This window comes from Channa argus, chromosome 9 (genome assembly GCF_033026475.1).
Source record: "Channa argus isolate prfri chromosome 9, Channa argus male v1.0, whole genome shotgun sequence".
In the NCBI taxonomy this organism is placed as follows: Eukaryota; Metazoa; Chordata; class Actinopteri; order Anabantiformes; family Channidae; genus Channa; species Channa argus.
Genome location: NC_090205.1, coordinates 16052922 through 16073279, shown reverse-complemented (window position 1 = coordinate 16073279; position 20358 = coordinate 16052922). Strand labels below are relative to the sequence as shown.

Genomic DNA, 20358 nt, shown 5'->3' with positions numbered 1-20358 from the left:
AAATCACTGAGCAACAAAGAGCACTTCAGTTTTGCTGAAGTGTTTCCTAAGCTACCAAAAGAGACAAAATTGACTATTAATAAGTCACTTAAAAAAATAAATAAGATCAAAACATACAAAAAAATGTTGAAAATGAATGTATGTTCCATGAAAGGAGCCAATATCCATGACTGACATTTAACAGATTGAGTTTTGTGGCAGGAAGGCCTGACCTGTCACATGTGCATGTGCGTGTGTGTTCTTTGAGCTTGCTTGTGTGTTGTGTGTGTGATTGATAAGAAAGAATGGCTCGAGCCAGAGAGCAGCTATTGTGGGAGTATCTGGTGCATAACGCTGCTCTCCCCTGTCTTCCTCCTGGTTCTGTCATTGTCCTTATTGCATGCTCTGTTCGTCCTCCAGAAAGGAAAGATGAAAGAGGCAGCCCAGAGGTACCAGTACGCCCTCAGGAAGTTTCCTAGAGAAGGCTTTGGCGATGATCTGAAGGCATTCAAAGACCTGAGAGTCTCTCTGTACCTCAATCTTTCGCGCTGTCGCAGAAAAACCAATGTAAGCCTCTCATGGGTCACATCATTCTTTTTTTCCCCTCGTTCCTCGGCCAGTGCTTAATCGTAATCCTTAATGACTTTCAATAAAAGATTTTTATTTCTCATAATGATGGATATCAACTAAGAACAGACTTTTATTCAGGAAAGTATTTCCAATTTGCATAAAATGTTATACACAAAAGAAAAAATCTGCCTTGGCCACAAAATGTGGAGTGATTTGAGCATGTGTGGACATGGGTTCCTGCATTTGCCAGCCCGCCTGCTCATTTGGTCAGAGTTTGATTGTGCCTGAGCAGTTGTGTCTCTTGCTTGTTTTGAGCTTGTTTTGATTAAAACATTAATCAAATAATGAAACCAAGAGATATGAGTCAAACAGGCACAGTGGGGTTGTCTTTGTAGTACAGTGCAGCGGCTGAGCCTGTTCAGGTATTTTAACACTTCACAGATGAAAAGTGTTGGTTTAACATCAGTTGTTAATTTGGGTTTTAATCTATAAAACCAACCAGTGAATTAAGACATAATTAGTAATTAGTAAGGACACATGATGTAGACTTAATTTATATGAATAAAACTAAGCTGTATGTTAAAGGGCAACTTCCCCAAATTTTAACTTAAGTTTAGGGTGTAAATCTACATTAACGCTTTTAAACTTCCCTCTCACTTCCCTATATTAAAAAATATTTCTCCTCTACATGACATGACCTGGGGGAGTTTTTTTTATCATTAGTTCAGATGATGTCATCTGGCGGAGCTCTGGAAAAGCAGGTTGACCATGATTACCAACTCCACAGTGTGAGCAACAAGATAACTTAATCTGAACTGAGGGGTCTTGCCAAGTGATGTCATCTGGAGGCATTTTTCAGCTAAAAGTAGATAGATTTTTTTAAATTGGGAAATCAATGGGAAGTTTAATGGCATTTATCTACAGAACAATAAGAAGTTCAGTAAAGACATCCTCTAAATATTCTGGTTTGTGTTAAAAGTTAACTTTAAGCTCTCAATCACTTGACATTTTGATGCTTAACAAAAATGTATTTATTCTGCTCATTTTGTAGGATTTTGGGATGGCTGAGGAATTTGCAACAAAAGCACTGGAGCTGAAACCAAAATCGTATGAGGCCTACTACGCTCGTGCAAGAGCTAAAAGAAGCAGCAGGTAAACCATTTAGCCCAGCTCCAGACCCTTTTCTTTAGATGTGACAGACCAGCTTATTGTAAGTAATATGTTCTGGATCTGGTACCAATGTCTATGTGCTTTTTCTCTCCCATCTAAAGGCAGTTTACGGCAGCCTTGGCTGACCTGCACGAAGCAGCCAAGCTGTGTCCTAATAACCGGGAAATCAGACGATTGCTGGCTCGTGTAGAGGAGGAGTGTAAGCAGATGCAGCGCATGCAAACCAAAGGAGTCATCGCTGGGGCTGCAGCTGCTTCCAGCCAGGCATCAGCAGGCCACGAGTCTGACCAGGAGCAGGACGAGGGACAGGAGGAGCCTTCAGAACACAGCCTTGCTAAAAGTGTGGAAGGCCAAAGAGACATACCTGAAGAAGAAGAAGAAGAAGTGGAGGAGGCCTCACAGCATGACAGGACAGCTGAAGCCTGTTGGGCACAGAACAGTTATTCCTACAGCAGAGTTTTATCTTCTGAACCTGTCAGCAATAGTATGGGACACCAGAATCAGAGTCTGACTCCCAACTCACCCCCAGGCCCCAGCAGGCTTCCCCCTCACCGATTCTCTCGAGAGCACCGGGAGGCACTGGCCCAACAGGGCCTGGTTCTGCAGCCTACCAAGCAGGCCCAAATAGTCAAGACAAACCAGCATATGAGCTCCATGCAGGCAGGGGGAGGGGCTGTGGGGGGTCGCTCAGGAGGGCCCAAATCTCAGTATGCTCCTTCCAGTCCCTTACCCAGCCGACACATGTCCAGCATGCTGATGCCTGGACCAGGCATCGACATCAGCCCTCTGCCTCCCACAGCTGATGAGCCCATGTATGGGAACCGCGTGCCCCTGGCAGCGGCCTCCACCTCCCTGACTCACAGTTGTGACGAAAACCATCATTCATCCCAGGCCTCCTACACATCCTGCAGCAGCTCCAAAGGTCTGGGGCAAGACAGGCTGTCTGCCCACTCTGCGTCTTCACTGGATGGTTTGACCTGCTCTAGTCCTGGTGTCCAGGGAACCCACAGTGATGCAGGAAAGGAAGGGACATGTGGTCCAGTAGGCTCTCAGGGGGGAGGCAACAGCAACAGCAACAGCATGCGTGTTTCCAGTTCTACTAGTAGCTTAGCTTCTAGCAGCAGTCTGTCAGACAGTGGCAAGCTGGGACCTGATGTCCGTACCAAAACAAAGCACAGCCAACAAGCCAGCTCTGCAGCAGAACACAAACCCAGACCCTTCATGGGCATAATGGACAAGACGGCACGCTTTCAACAACAGCAGCAGCAAGTACAACATCCACAGCACCTCAGCCTGCAGAGTCACCAGCCTGCCAGCCGCAGCTGGCTGAACCACTCGTCCGACAGCCTGGTATGTCACAGCATGTCAGCAATGGGCCTGCAGCCAGTCGAATGTGAGCTGCCTTACGCCAAAACAGTGAGCACTTACCAGGACCAGCACAAACTTCCACTGTCTCAGGGTGCTATGGCAATGAGTAGCTTACAAAATGGCACGCATTCCAAGGAATTCACAGAGAAATTCTGCCAAGCCTCCAATTGTTACAAAGAGTCCAAGCCAGTGCTGGCTATGCAGCACAGTTTCATGGACAGTAAACCCAAGCAGACAGGGCTAGCTCGAGATAATCCTGCCATTCACGTAGCTTCAATGAAACCAAAGCGATCCTTTATAGAGTCAAATGTGTAGAGATATTTGTTATCTCTCTCAAACATACCTGCACACGTATGTTTGCATGCTCTCAAACACACACAGATTTCTATTTTTGTGAGGACACTCACATAATGACCATCACAACTTAATGCCTAACCCTAACCTGATCCTAACCCTAAGACCAAGTCTTACCAGCCCTTTGAAGTTGTGAGGATTGTCCAAAATGTCCTCACTTTCCAAATATGTCCTCTCTGTCTGTAAGGAACATACTTTTTTGGTTTTTTTGGTCCTCACTAAGTAGCAAGTGTACACCCCCACACACACACGTAAAGTGAGGAGCTGTTTTAAATTTTTAGAACAGGCTCAGACAGAAAACAGTCTTTAGACATTGTAGGAAGTACCGTATGCAAGCTGTTTGTTTCTGTGTGAGTACAGGCTGCAGGCAGTGTACTGAAGGCTCCAGATTTCTCTCCTCCCAACCTGTCGCTTGTGGCTGTCAGCGTCTGTTACATGACAACATGTCGCCGCCATTCAGCCAAGCTGAAGACTTTGCACTGAAGGAAGTATTAGGACACGTATACTATACAGTCCTTATCAAAACAAAACATGACAGCACTTTATATACAGTTAGGCTGCTCAAGTGCTCAAACAATATAATCAGTTACATCTTAATGTTATTAGTTTTGAGTGAATGGAAATGAGGTTTGAACTGTGTTTCGTTATGTCCATGGATTTAGTAAAAGCAAGAAGAAATTCCTCGGTAAACGTATGAGAAAGGATGGGCATTCCTGTGTTTTACAAAGGATATTATGGATCCTTGTGTATATTATATAAATACTAACTTTTCCTTCTTTTCAGTGAAGGTCTGAGTCTGTGTATTGACAAGTTCAGAATTGTGTATTTTGACTTGCACAGTGTTGGTGTTAAAGGTTCTAAAAAGCATTTGTTAAATATGTTTGTACATGATATAAATCACTGTTAACATCAAATTGAAATCTTTTCTGTATCCGCTTGTTTTTGCTGTCTAGTTTAATTTATTTACAGTGCCAATGGCTTGGTTAATTGTAAAAGCAATATATTTTATATAGTTATTTTTGCACAGCTACTAAGACATTTTTTTATTCCCAATGACTTTAAGTGCAAGTGCATGCTACAATTGCTGTTTATATTAGAGAGTAAAAAGTAATCTATAAAACATGGTCTTTGGGCACAGTGCCATCTGCTCTATTTTATGTATGTTAAATGCAATTGTTGCCATGTTTTCAGTATTGTGAGCTTTATTAGCTGTGATCACATACTGTTATAGAACATTACTGCCATAGTCACCATGGGAGAGAGAAATAAAGACCCACTGAGGAGAAAACAAACAGGTCTGCTGGCTTTAATTATTTAATATAAACAGCCTTTCAGAGACTGCAAAAAATTAATTTAACGATTCACAGTGCCACATAAGTCAACTACATCAGAACACCACACGAAAATGTTACAAATTTTTGATGAAGTACAGTTCTTGTTCTATTATAGACTGTATAGATACAGCATATCCACCATGTGTGGAAGGTCGTTCCGTTGACTTCCTTTTAAAAAAAAAAATAAAAAGGTTGTCTAAGTGTTCTCTCTGTCCTGCATATTGATCGGTGGCCAGAGCCTTTTTACACTTGCTGAGTAAGTGCAGGGTTTGGCCTGCTGTGCAATTCTGCCCAATATAACCAAATGCTAGCCCTCAACCCCTGTATCTGATGGTATCTCTGAATGAGGCGTTCAGACCAAATGCCACAGTGTAGAATAACCGATGACCTACTTGCGGAGCTATGACAACGTAGCAAAATAATGTTGGAAACTTGCTTTCGCAACTTGTACTAGTCTTATCACAGATATTTCCAACTGCTGGAGTTGATGCCTTTGCCGTAACAATTAGAAAACTTTGCAGACTGATGACTACCTTGACCTTGGGCCCCTTGTCAGATGTTTGAGTCTACAGCCCAACAAGCTCCTGTGATGCAGTACACAAATGAACAAAGGCAGACAACGATTTGTTGATTCGCGCTCAACACATCTTGGTAAAGCTAAATGATAAATGGTCTGCACTAAGAATTGAGCATCTAAATACGTACCATGCACCCACTGACCCGTAATATCAGGATATCGAGTATTTCTCTGCAAAAGGAGGTCTTCTTTGGACCCTTGTGTCCTGAAAACTTTCTCCAAGGTGTACAGTGACCAGTTTAGGGACTGACCCTCAAGTGCTGGTCTGGTCAAAATAACTTAACAAGGTCCATTGAGTCTGTTCAATCTAATTAACTTACTTCCTTCTTCTGAAGAAGGGTAAAACTAATCTCACCCAATCTTAGATATCACATCTACACCTTAAAGTGTCCTCATTCCTGCTTCACACCCAAGACTAGCAGAGTCATACATTAGCAATCTGGCTCTGTATTGTCTATTTATATTTTTAATTGATCTTTAGTCACTGCACACCACTGTTTATTACAGGATATAGTGATAGATTGCTCACTAAGCCAACATTCCATTTGTAAATTAAAGATGTCTTACATATTCTGTCAAATGTTTTAGTCTCAAATGGATCAAATTAATTATTTTCCTCAAAATCTTACAAACAATACCCCATTCTGACAATGTGAAAGAAGTTTGTTTGAAATCTTAGCAAATTTATATTTAAAAAAAATGTACATAAATATGTATCACATGTACATAATTATTCAGTCTTTGCCATGACACTTAAAATTGAGCTCTGGTGGATCCTGTTTCCACTGATCATCCTTAACCAACAGGATTGTTAATTAACAGGATTGTATTGAGGCACAGATCTGGTGAAGGGTACAGAAACATTTCTGTAGCATTGAAGGTCCCAATGAGCACAGTGGCCTCCATCATCTGTAAATGGATGAAGTTTGGAACCACCAGGACTCTTCCTAGAGCCGGCCGGCCAAACTGGGTGACCGAGAGAGAAGGGCCTTAGTCAGGGAGGTGACCAAGAACCTGATGGTCCCTCTGAAAGAGCTCCAGTGTTTCTCTGTGGAGAGAGGAGAACCTTCCAGAAGAACAACCATCTCTGGAGGCCTGTATGGTAGAGTGGCCAGATGGAAACCACTTCTCAGTAAGAGGCACATGACAGCCAACCTGAAGGACTCTCAGACCATGAGAAACAAAATTCTCCGGTCTGATGAAACAATGATTGGCCTAAATGCCAAGTACCATGTCTGGAGGAAACCAGGCACCGCTCACCACCTGGCCAATACCATCTCTACAGTGGCTATGGGACAACTCTGTGAATGTCCTTGAGTAACCCAGCCAGAGCACAGAACATCTCTGCAGAGATCTGAAAATGGCTGTGCACCGACACTTCCCATCCAACCTGATGGAGCTTGAGAGGCACTGCAAAGAAGAATGGGAGAAACCGCCCACAAATAGGTGTAGCATCACACTCAAAAAAACTTGAGGCTGTCATTGGTGCTAAAGATGCTTTTTGTTTTTAATTCTTCATAAATTTGCAAAAAATTTCAATTAAACCTCTTTCACATTTTCATTATGGGGTGTTGTTTGTAGAATTTGAAGAAAACAATGAATTTGATCCATTCTGGAATAAGGCTGTACCAACACAAAATTTGGAAAGAGTTAAGCACTGTGAACACTTTTCGGATGCACTGTACCTTGTATCTTAAACCCTCAATTCAGAATTTTATTTTTTTTGCCCCTGAACAAACCAACAAGTTATATGAACTGCACTCTACTGGCTTGATTTCCAACGTGTTATCGTCATCTTCAGAGATCTGTTGGGAGTGAGAAGTGAGGTCTGCAGGGGCAGATTTGTCATGGGGCTGGTTTTGTTCTTCCCTCTTATCCAGCTCTCAATGGATTCTCGCTCATATGAATACCCATCTGTGGAGTAGATGCACATTCCCTCACTAAGTACATTTTAAAAATGCAATACAGATGAAAAATCAGACACGGCCTCACTCAGTTTGGGACCTGGACAGGTTTTTAGCATTTGTCTAACCTGCAGCAATGACTGGATCCTTCATCAACTCTCTGGTGATTGGACACAGAAACTCATCTGGGGCCTCTGAACCGCTCTGCTCTGCCATCAAGCCCTTGATTTTCCTCAGAAGACGACCACGGAGGCCCAGAGACTCTGAGGAACAGACGGCGTTTAGTATTCTGTCCAGAGTTGTAATTTCTTGTAACACCTAGAATCGAAGATTGGCAAGCATGTAGTGCAAAACATCTCAACGTGCTATGTTAATATTATTCCACTTAAGAGTGCTGTGCCTTCACTGGTTCCCTCTACAACACTTGACAGACTGACTTGATTTGCTCCGGCCTCTCAGATTAAACAAAGGCAGGATGAACAATGGGCCTCTGCTCGATCAATTTGTGCTGAGACATCAAAGCACCAGATGAACTCGCTGTGATGACGGTGATCACTGCATGTGTGGCTTCAAGGACAGCAGTGTCGACAAGTAGTTTTCCTCCTCTGTGCTGGAACATATAACCCCTCATCTACATATAATATAGAAGAGGAACAAAATGATCTACTGTGACTATTAGACAGACTGCCATGAAACACTGCATCCTGCTCTCTCTTACTGGCTCCCCTTACTCTTCCTCTAAAGCCACCGTGAGGTTCACATTAGAGGTTAGAAGTGAAACGACACAATTACTGGATGACTTGCCATTAGATCTGGTTTATAACCATTCCTGTCACCTTCAGTATTTATTGTAATCACTTCGGTGATCCCTTGTGTTATGCCTTGTCAGTTTCCAATGCTTTAGCACCGGATCATATGCCTGGTAAACTAATGACAGATCAGTTGTATTTTGTTGTTCAATGTTAATTTGCAAATATTAGCATGGTAAAACAAAGTGGTAAACAATTTACCTGCTAAACCTGGCCATTCAGCTCATAGCACAGCTGTGTCCATGCAGAGCCTCACAGAGTAGCTGGCACTGCCATGTTTTAAAACACGCATGCGCTCCAAATGTAAGTCATGCTAAATATCAACCGGCCACATTTTAAATGACTTCAGCATTAATTTCCCACCCCCACACTGTGGGTATCCTGTGATGATGAATGCTTTACTGTGGTTTGTCAGTAAGCTTCATATGAGCTGAGAAACACTTAATAAACCATCGGTTTCTAGGTTAAAGTTAAGGACTTTGTAAATGATGTCAATGACACATTTTTGGAACGTGCAATAAACTATGGCTCAAAGTTACTTCTGACTAAATGGAATATACTGTAACATCTGACAGAGACTTCTGGGTCGACTGAGTAGCTTTATTTTACAATAATCAAGTCTGTTGTGGGTGAATTCAATCAAACCCTCTTGCGTTATTTAAATATGTACTTTAATGCTTCCCCCCATATTGTATAGCATGCTCTGTATAAAGGCACCGCATTCTATCCATTAAAATCACCCCCCTAACAAACTACAGCAAATGAAAGCATTCAAGTAGACATAACAAGGACTGCTCGTTGTTACAATGAACTTGGTGCCTTGAAAATGTTGTGCTCATGCTTAAAGGAAAACAGACAGAGAGGAGCTGAGGAGGTCTGCTGCTGCAATCACAAATTGTTTAGGTCCTATGGACGAGAAGTGACTGCGCTCAATCAAAATGTTTTCTCTCAATGAAACACGTTGAACCCATTACTTCCTCTGATTCATCCATTTAATGACTTTTGGGTGGAAAAAAACAGCCCCTAACAGCTCTGTGGGGTTCACGGTTTTCAGAAGTCCCTACATGTTTCATGGTGGTTCAGTAATACTAGTGTCCACTTTACATTTAGATTGATAATTTGATGAGGAGCTACACTAAAACTGCAGAATGAGGCCGTCTCTTCAGAGATACGCTGAATTATATCCAAGGATTTTTTTTTCTCCTTTTACTCAAAGATTCATGAATATTTTATAAAGTAAATGTACTGGAATCTAATTTGCTGTATATGTGTGTCTATGTGTATGTTGATACATGCACACATTTACATAAACAGCATGCATGGAAAATGAATGTTCCCTCTGTCCTTACACTGTGGTAATGATGAGAGCTGTCCTCCATATTAACACATGGGATGCTCAATCCATAGGACATGCTTTGCATAACTAAGCAGCCTGCAGAGGAAGCTGGTTTTACTGCTGTTCTTTAGTTGTGTTTACTGCCGTCCAGTTAAACCAAACCAAACAATGGTCAGAAGGGCGTTTTCATAGAGATTAAGGGCAGGATTGTGATGCAGCAAGTTGCCTGATTACAGTCAGCAAAAAGTACCTGTAATCAAACTAAAGATGGCTTTTCTGAGTGGTATTGTATTCGTGCAGCATATGTACTGTTTATACACACAGTTTTGGAGGAGGTGTATTAAACAAGTATTCAAGATAACTGCACTTCACCGAAACTACCAATTTAGAAATACTAACTAGAAAGCAACCACAATTCTATCAGGGACATTTAATTCAAATTCAACACAATAAGTGTGTTGTTTAATCAGAAAATAATTAGGCTTTAACATATATGGAGGATATGTACGTGTCCCTCGACATTTTTGACCTGTGGTATAGAGTTTTCTAGTCCAAGCTGTGTATGTATGATAAAGCGGACTTGAAAAACTGAGACTAAATCTAATGAAGAATTTGTGTGGATTGTTACTGCTGCCCATATCTGGCTGTTACTATATTGTTGCTGCAGTGTGTGTCCATTGCTGCAAGGAGAAACACTATATGAAGACTGTCTACCCTAAGACCTTGGATGACCCTGAATGGATTCATCTTATTTTCAGAGGGATTATCATTGTTTGTGACATAAAGGTCACCCTGTGGTGGGGTGCTGGCCTCACTATGTGATTGTATAAGCAGGCAGAAATGCTGCATCTTCACATTCCTAAATCAAAACCATATTTACGGGCAGTTGTGGGTGAAAGGAAAAACAAATCAAAACATTAATTAAAGCAGCTCATATCATGATATTAAACTTAGTCTTCTCATGTTTTCCACACAAAAAACACTGGATCCCAGTGTTTCTGTAAGAGCATGGGGAGTTTGCACTAATGTGCAGGACAGATTTATACTGCATGCTCAGCAAGAGGGAGAGTGAGTTATTGACAAGAAAGCTTGCTTTCATCAGACTGCATGAAGACTGTTAGCTGAACAAACACAGACACAACTTTATTTTGTCCTCCAATAGCACGTGTGTGTGTGTGTGTGTGTGTGTGTGTGTGTGTGTGTGTGTGTGTGTGTGTGTGTGTGTGTGTGTGTGTGTGTGTGTGTGTGTGTGTGTGTTGATAACTCTCAGCCTGCACCATGAAGCTGCTTCACACCCTCACCAGCCAATCGGCTCTGATTCTCTCTTGTGCCTTCTCCTCTGAGGGCGATCTGGTTGTCGGGGGGTAAGACACACTCACCGCAAACACATAAATCACTTCTTCGTGTCTTCACATTTGTGAGCAGCGCTAATAATAATCACCTCCTGCATCTGCACTGAATACTTTATTTTGCTCACCAATTCCCAGCTCTCTTGCAGCTTCCTTGTTCAGCTGGCTGAGCTCTGCTCCGCCGATGTTGTTGGCTTTAAAGATGCTCACAAGCTCCTCCAGTCCTTCCTCACATAGCCAAGTCTGCACATCCACCTCCGACCAATAAGCAAGCAGCAGCCCGGAGTGTCCGGGCAACTTCCTTCCTGCAAAACACAAAACATGAATGGAGGAAGTGCTTTGCTCTTATACCCCCAGCTCCTACTGCAAAACTTATCTAATACAAACAAAAGATTTCCTCTCACACTCCACACAAAAGGACACACTCCCTCTGTGCTGCAACGCTTTGTTGATGGGGTTACCGATATCCACAATCAAACCCTTCCAGATGATCCAAAATGCGGCAGCTCGCCTAATTTTTAATCAGCCAAAAAAGACCCATGTCACACCACTTTTTAGATCTCTACACTGGCTTCCTGTTGCTGCTCGCATCAGGTTCAAAGCTCTGTCTCTTGCTTACAGGGTTGTTAACTCGACAGCTCCCGCTTACCTCAACTCACTCATTCAAGTCTACAATCCTTCTCGCCCGCTGCGGTCTGCCAACGAACGACGTCTGGTGGTCCCAGCACCGCATAGAAGACACCAAGCAAAACTGTTCAGCGCAATGATCCCACGATGGTGGAACGAGCTACCAAACGCTGCACGCTCAGCTTATTCTCTCCCAATATTCAAAAAACTGTTGAAAACTGAACTCTTCCTATGCACTTAAATCTTTAATATAAAAAAAAAAAAAAAAAAACTTTCTGCTCTCTTGCACTTGTATCTCGTGAACTGTGAACACTTTTCTGATAGGACTTTGCTTTGATGTTTTCTCCTTGACTTAGATTTTTGCTTGCCTTGTACCTCACTTGTAAGTTGCTTTGGATAAAAGCGTTTGCTAAATGACTAAATGTAAAATGTAAATGTATGGGCCTGACAATCACATACTGTAAGAAAATTAATCCCAAGGTTGTGTTATTTCAGACCGTAGCAGCATGCAGCTCATCAACCTTAATGTGACACCAAGTGAGTGAGCAGCCATCATTTATCACGTGAAGCTGAGATAAACGAGCCTGTTGTCTGCCAGTCCTGTTAATGACACCTCACAGCAGCATTGTGACTCCCATTGCCCATCATTAGCCAGGTGACAGATAACCTTGAAGAGTGGAAGCTGTAGCTCATTACCACTCCAACCACAGGGTTACCCATCACCTCTTCCTGCATATGCTACGTTCAAAAATTCTGAATCAGCAGATGTTTTTTTTAAGAAAATATTGAATGACACATTGCCATTTACTAACCCCTGTGACAAGAGACAACTCTCATGTTCAGATGTGCCAGCCTGTAGAGAAACTGGAATCTCTGCTTGGTGTATGATTGTTGGTTAAGGATCGCTAAGTGTCATGACTCTGTCCAGAAATGACAAGTTGCTCTTGGATACTGAAGGCTAAACCTTGAGTTTTAATCTTGAGTGCTCAAGAGTCTGCGGCCATGCAACCAGCTCTGTGAGGCAATATTTACAGTAGATGCAGACATGTTGCCAAAATCATTAGGGTGCATCTTATCAGACCCATGAATGTGTGAACCTACTGTAACTGTGTTGTGTCCTTCAGTTGTTGAGATATTTTTGAAGGGTCCAAAGTGGCAGACCCACTCACTGAGATTTTACCGTAAAACTATGCAAACAAAAACCTGCTCTAAAAAAAACAAAAAAAAAAAACAATTATACTTGATGGAAACATCCATTTACTGAGTCTTCAAAGCAGTGAGCAGAGTAATGCCACCTCCTTTGTGCAGCCCTTCCTGATAGTGTGTGGAGTCTTCCAGTCTAGGAGACTGAGTCATGGAAACATTGTGCCCAAGTATTAAAACCTCAGAGCTTCACTGCAGACTGGGACAGCTCAGACTGCAGTGTTTAATTACTTGCACAGATGCAGATGTGAAGCTTTCTTCATCTCCATTCTTTTCAGCTTAGATGACAAAACTGGCGATAGTCTATTCTTACAAATCCCCTGAAAAGACCAAAACCAACAATGAATTTATTGTACTAATATGCACTGTGCAAACAGAGCCTGATATTTCTGATTCCTCTGTGCCATATGGACCTCATTTTGTGTTCATAAATACAACACATCACATTTGACCTTGTTGACATTATTACGATGAGCATGGGCACTGAACTTTGGGTCAACACCAGGTACACTGACCTGCTGCTGGAAATACAATGAGTATTAATCTACAGCTGAGAACTATCAGCTTCAAAAGTCTCCGAACTATGCTCTGTTCATCCAATCTTAATATCGGCTCTGCCTAAGAAACTCCTTGTCAACTTGAATTAGGTGGAGTGATGCTGGAAATCACAAAATGTCACCAAACTCTGCACACTTGTAAGAATAGGAGGAGGATGAGGGCGGCGTCAGTCAAGCACACAGTGTGTTCCAAACTCCACACCAACTCTAAACAGCTTTTCTGCATATCGTGTGGTAAAACCGGACAAAAAAACAATATCAAATTCACTCCGATCAGACAGGGTTCATACTAAACACAGCTTTTTGTGTTCTTTTAATAAGTATTCTCCCAGCTGTTCACAGCTGGAACAAATTTAATTTAAGTGTGGGGGTCTGCGGGGATCTTGGAAAACAAAAATAAGTAATCAATCTCAAGAATGACATTTGAATTTGTGAAGAATATCTAAGAATATCTTAAGTTCTACAGTTTGTGTCAATTCCTATGAGTAAAAAACAGTTGAGTACAGTAATCACAACTAACTGCTACAACAGTAAACTACAGTATAACAATAGGTTTGCAGGTCATACTAGTATTTGAGACAGTGACAGGGAATGTCTAACAGAGTTGTTTACCTAAAATATGAACATCGACTCATGCTAGTCGATTAGTTTGGCCCAAAGTGATGAACAGACAGGGTAACACTGACATCCGCAGAGCGAGTTTTAGTTCAGGAGGAACAAATTGCCTCCAGAAGGTACTGAGGGCCATGACAAGTATTGATTTTTTGTGGGATTTGATGACATTAAGAAAATAAATACCAGCCCTATTCTTTAAAAGCCAGACAGTCACTATTTAATTTTTTTTTTGGATTCCAATTTGGCACACACACACACACACACACACACACACAAAATAAAATGTTAATGAAAGCCTTGTATCACATGCAAACAATAAAGAGAACTGTGATATAATAACTCAGAAAACAAATTAAAAAACACCTACTAGACCAAGGTATTCAAACACACACACACACACAGTACAAATTAAAATCAAAGAGTAGTGGTTTAAGCTCAAAACGTACTGTGAATAACTGAAGCTTTTTAAGGGCAAATAAAAAAGGTCACGTATTTACCTTGGCACACTGTCTGCCTTGCTTCAGTTGCTGTAGGAAAAAAAAAACATAAAAGGGAATAAGTTTAATATGTGAAAAGAAAGAAAGAAACAAGATTAAAGAAGTGGACAGAGAGTGAGAAAGAGGCAGAGGCGCAAAAAGGTCAGATCTTGATAAGAGATGGAATTTGCTTTGTCAACTGCTGCCCTGATGAAGCTTTAAGGTCTCCAGTTGTCTGATGATTGCATCTTTTCATTCGGTATTTCAAATGTTTTCTTTCATGTTGGCTTCGGAACCGTTTTTAAAAAGAGAATTCACCTCCATAACAACTGCTGTGAGGCTGAGTGGTAGTTTGCCCTGCTGCACTAATAAATGTCAATCATAAGTCCTCCTGTGGACACCGTAGCTAGACGGCAGTCCACGTGTAATAGGCGCTCACCTTGGTGAAGGTTGGAAGGCTCCGCTGCTCCAAATGGTTTCTAGGCTTTGAACCACTGCTTTGAAATAGTCTGTTCTATCAAAGGCAAGTGATTGTGCATTTGCATGCTCCAACCTAAACAGTTACCAGTTCTGCTGTCTCCATCTCCTATTCTCCACACGTTCACTGTTCTGTCCATTGAACCGGTTGCAATCCACGGCATGGTGGGAGACAGAGCAACAGCAGTCACATATCTGCAGAATGGAGGAAGAGGAGCCAAAATGTGAAGAGTGTGTATGACAGACTGAAACTGGCACAGGAAGAGATTGGCTTTAAAAGTCAGGTGTTCTCTACCCTTTAAAAAAAGTACAGTATCTTAAATCCCTTCAAGCACTTCATAGCACTCTGCTGGTGTCCTACCTGTGGTGTCGCTTAAATGACTGTCTAGAAAGCAGCGCTGGAGAATATACACTGCTGCATTGCTGCACCCAGTGCTTCAGGGAAAACTAATCAAGCAAAAATCACACATTTTGACTCTTATTCTGCTGTTTGTCTGATAGCTGCAGAGATTGCACAGTGGCAGGCGGTCAGGTCATTTACCTGTCGTGCTGTTTCAAAATGTGGAGCAGGGTCCCCAGGTTCTGAAAAAAAGGTGCAAACAAACACAGTGACAATAAGAATGTTTGGCATCTCTGTGTTTACACCAGCTGTGATTAACTGTTTAGAAATCACAGGAAAGCTAAACATGAAGCCTCCAATTGGAAAGTTCTCTTTCCCCATGCTTCACTTACCGCATCATATATTGCAACACTTTTATCCACTGAGCTGTTGAATAAATAGAGAGTAAACAAAGTTAGCGGCATTTGCAGAATCCACATGGATGTATTTGCATTATAGAATAAGAACTAAAGAAAACAATTAATTAAATTAATTAAAAATGTTTGTGTGCTAAAAACAGATTGACCTCCTTCGGCCGATTGAGGGAACAGCAGGATCTTTGTTCAGCAGTGGCATCTGCTGTTTACACCTCAGGAAAACCACAGCATTTCATTTTAACATATTTATAAAAAAATTAACAAAAAACTAAATAAAGTACTCAGTGCAGATGCAGGAGGTGATTATTATTAGCGCTGCTGACAAATGTGAAGACACGAAGAAGTGATTTATGTGTTTGCGGTGAGTGTGTCTTACCCCCCGACAACCAGATCGCCCTCAGAGGAGAAGGCACAAGAGAGAATCGGAGCCGATTGACTGGTGAGGGTGTGAAGCAGCTTCATGGTGCAGGCTGAGAGTTATCAACAGAGACACACACACACATACACACACACACACACACACACACACACACACGCTATTAGAGGACAAAATAAAGTTGTGTCTGTGTTGTTTCAGCTAACAGTCTTCATACAGTCTGACGAAAGCAAGCGTTCTTGTCAATAACACACTCTCCCTCTTGCTGGCACACAGCTGTGCCACCTGCTGACGGCTGCTCAGAAACAAACGATTTTCTTTTAGGCAATAAACCTCTGGTATTCACAGCCTACAGATCAGACCCTGGTTTTCAAAGTCAGGGCCTCCAGAGGGAAAGCTTGTGGGGGGGTGGATGAGAAAAGAAACATGCCTTTTTAAAATTATTCCAATTATAATTGTGTGTATTAGATGCAAAAATAACATAACATGAAAATCGGCCAGCCAAAAGACTGTCCTCTAGATCTTAAAAGATATCTTGCAAAAGATAAAGTGTAAACTTTAGATCAAAGTGACCCCAGCATAAAAACTGGCCCCTTGCTTCACTGAGTCATGTACAGATAAACTGCAATGTCAAACTGCCTTTTTTTTTTAAATGTGCATGTCACAAAAGCAAGCCTACTCCTCCACATTAGAAAAAAATTATTTTAAAGAAACAAAACAAGGACAGCCATCATTGTGTGTCCTTCTACAGTACAAGCTGCTTAGAGATGAAAAATCCCCACAGACCACAGCAGGTCACAATGTGGGACATATTGCATTCTCCCTAGAAATGGCAGTTACCACGGCAACACATCTAGGAACTAACAACGTGGCATGTTCACACACACTAACGAAAATGCAGTCTGTAAGCCGGTTGCACAATCTATGAGCATACACGAAATGTTCTTGTTCTGCTGTCGGTTGGACGAGATGCGAATGTCACAGTCACTGTTCTTTGTATTTCAGCAGAACATCTTTTACTAATCCATTGTTAATGAGTCGTCTGCAGCTGATTTATTCTACACACACAAATAAAATTATTTTATTCTGCAAAGATTTTAAGGTCGAGGCCATCAGCAGTCTCTCCATCTCTCTCGTGAGCAGTGGGAGTGAGGGAGTTTTCGGTTGAGAAAGCAGGCAGAGAGTCAGCCTACCTGTTCCTTCACGCTGGGAAACAATCCATATTTTCAGCTGGTTGTCCTGTCCACAGGAGGCGAGTCGAAGCTGCACACAGCAGCCATCTGCAGAACAAAAACATCCACATTCCCCTCATTCTCTGTGTTCATGCTTGACTGAGTTTAATAACAAAACATATCTGATGGACAGTTTGTGAAGTGTAACAACACATGGCCAGCAGCTTTTACACTGTTGCAGTATAAATTTAGTCTTTGGTATTAGACCTGGTTTCCAAAACAAAATGCTTGTGGTTTATTCCCCGGCAGTGACAACCAGAACTGTAATTGTCATTTTAATTCAAGATAGTGTGCAACAGGCTGCTTTTAGCTGCCTACAGATCAATGTTTTATCTGTGCAGGATGCATTTTTTATACATCGGTGAGCTGAAACTGGGACGGAGATTCAAGTCTGAAATCCAAACTGTTTTTCTACAATCTAAACATCCCCAGGTCACAAAAAACTTTGAATAATAGTTCCTGCAGTGGAACTGGGATGTCAAACTATTTGCATTTCAATATAAATCAGTATAAATGTTTCCTGTGTGTGACTTGAGTGAAGTGACTCTTTAATGCTTACAAACTTACCAACTTGGAACAGGGGTGCAAAGCTGCAGCATGTAACTCCCAGGTCGTGAGCGTCCTTCTGAGCATAGAGGAGGCTCATGTCCACATCCCAGAGTTTAAGGTCTCCGTATGTGCAGCCAGTCACAAACATCTGGCCACACGGAGAGAAGCAGCAGGCTACAACACTGGCCTCGCTTACTGGATGGCATCTGTAAGAGCAGACATTTTAATTTCACTGAAAATCAGGAATAATTAACCCTGATGTAAAAACTAGCTCTTTGGATTCTGGATGAGGCCCAGGAATCATGAACTGAGTTGAACAAGATTAATTTAAAATTAAACGCACCTCTTAGACTTAATCGAAAAAACACTGTTCTTCAAATGTGAATAATTGATTCAGGCTACGTGTTGACATCAGATTAAAATAATAATTTTAATTCTCCTTCCTTCAAAAAAAGCAGTTTAAAAATTGAATTATAAATTGGATGAACTTAGCTTGTCCTTTTAAAAAGAGGCAGATTGATTACAGTTACACAATGTAAGAGCCTTCCCAGCATGCACTGGGGTAAAAGATTGATACATACTGTACGTGTCATTATGTTTCTCCATTTTACAGTTTTTCTGTTCCACATTTGGCTCCATCATTTCTCCACTGTTCTCACACTTTACTGTTAAATGAGCTGTTTCTACTAAATGTGCTTAGAGGGAAGTCTGTGCAAACTGTAGGAGGCGAGGTTTTCTTACATGGAAAACTTAATTTTATTACAGCAAAAACGGCTGAAAATGAAATGTTTGCAATTATTCAAAAAGGTATTTTAAAGACATAGGTAATTTAGGCAAATTCAGTTCTGCTTTTATCATTTCAGTGTTCAAATCTCACATTAAATACAGTACCATACAGTTAAATTAGCTGTATGATTCTTCTATTATGAAATATTAGTATGTTAAGACTCTTTCCTCTTACTGAAATGTTAAAATTTTGATAATTACCTTGACCAATTATTTCTAAAAATATGTTTACTATCTGAAAATGAGTTTATGTGTAGGCTTAAGAGCTCCAGATCATTTTTGAAGAAGAAAGAAATCAATCTTACAATCATTATTATCAACAGGGCCCTTAAGAAACTGATTCAGACACTTTAAGAGACAGTGCAGAGAATTTGAGAGTGCATTTAAGTTACATGTTTAAACACACAGGAACTACTGGCACAGGTTCTACATAAACACGTTACTTTCTTCCTAACGAGTTTAGTTGTTTCTTAGTCTTTTTGTCTGTGCTCGTTGCACTCTGACTCTGTAAAACAGTTTAGCTTATTAAAAATGACTGATGCACATTTCAGAACTTTACAATTTATATAGTATAGAACTGACTTGACTTCATCTGTTCATGAAGGCTACAAAAAGGGGCCAAAAGTTAGATAAAATAAAGAAATGGAGAATATGATTAGATTTTTGTTAATTGATAATTCAAGAATGAACCTTCAAGTTAAGTTTTGGGTTGTTTGTTCCTGTTCCCAGGACAGTGTCAGTGAAACCTGATCAGAGCAAAACGCCAGCTACACCTGCAGCATCAAGCAGTTTTTTTTCTCTTATCCACCCACGTTGGCAGTAGTAGCAGCAAATTCCTGCTCTAAATGTTTAGCAGACATTTTACGCTCCAAAAACAACAAAGTGTGCGTGTGAGGTGGAGGTCAAACTCTTGGTAAGAAAAGTGACTTCCTGTAGTGATACACACGTTAATAAAAAAAAAACAACATCATTCTGTTGGACACAGCTGTAGCACTTGTACCTGCGCAGGGTCTTCGAGGGAAAGTCCCAGAGGGCCACGGTGCCATCACAGGCCCCCGCCAGCAGCAGGGAGGAGTCTGGCGCTGCCGCGCACACACGCAGCGCACTGCGGGACGGGTGCTGCAACACCGCGGCCGCCTCACCTGTGTCTGAGCTCCACACCATGGTGGATCCATCTGTGGAGCAGCTCAGCAGGTAGCTGCCACAGGAGCTGAAGCAGCAGCAGTGAACCCCGTAGCCATGACCAGAGAGAGTAAGGAAGCTCCGAGAAGTCAGCCGTGTTATAAACACGCAGAGTTTTATCCCCGGAGCAGGAGGCCAGGAGGGATGGGGAGAAGGCGCAGCAGCTGACCTCGTCGGTGTGGTCTCGGAGAGTGCGCATTAAGGACACCATTTTGTGTCAAATGTACAGTACGCTTGCTTTCCAGAAAAAAAAAAGTTTACTCACAAGGTGACGCAAAAATGCTCAATTATTCGAAAAAGGACCCAAATAAAAGCACCTGACAAACAGCTGATGGAGCTGTTGACTGTTGCTCCTTGGAGGAAAACCTTAAAGGACTTCCGGTTTCGGCACAGCTCTAAAGTCGGTCTCACAATATCAGTCATGTGACGCTGAGTGACACCATGTTTATACCAGTAAAGTTCAAAGTATTACTGAAACAGAAGCCAACGTACTATACGATAATACTGTGCAAAATGTACTTTAGGTATTAAACCACTTAGAATCCTGAATGGCTTGACATTGTAATTAATAATGTAAGGAATTGCTAATCTATGATGGTAATTGTAAGCAACATCTTATTAGGTGGAGCCTGTTCTGACTCATTCATATACCTACTTATGGATCCTTGAATCTATAACAAAAACATGTTTTGTCTGTTGATGTGTAAAAATCTGCACCCAGTACCTGTAAGCTACATTTGTAATAGAGGGATAGAGTAATACAAACTGTAAA

General features: G+C 41.6%; 1 protein-coding gene and 1 pseudogene across 11 annotated transcripts in view; one reads left to right on the top strand and one right to left on the bottom strand.

Annotated features, from left to right (window-relative positions):
* Positions 1 to 4733, top strand: part of tanc1b (tetratricopeptide repeat, ankyrin repeat and coiled-coil containing 1b) — an 84732-nt gene extending 79999 nt beyond the window's left edge. For all 11 annotated transcript variants that reach the window (XM_067517071.1, XM_067517066.1, XM_067517075.1 and 8 more), the window contains 3 exons: positions 400 to 546; positions 1601 to 1701; positions 1821 to 4733. In XM_067517071.1, coding sequence (XP_067373172.1) covers positions 400 to 546; positions 1601 to 1701; positions 1821 to 3402 — 1830 coding nt within the window. In that variant the 3' untranslated portion in view covers positions 3403 to 4733. The remainder of the gene's footprint in view (positions 1 to 399; positions 547 to 1600; positions 1702 to 1820) is intronic.
* A 1313-nt stretch (positions 4734 to 6046) lies between these two features.
* LOC137133430 (WD repeat, SAM and U-box domain-containing protein 1-like) lies at positions 6047 to 19968 on the bottom strand (annotated as a pseudogene).
* Positions 19969 to 20358: the final 390 nt, after the last annotated feature.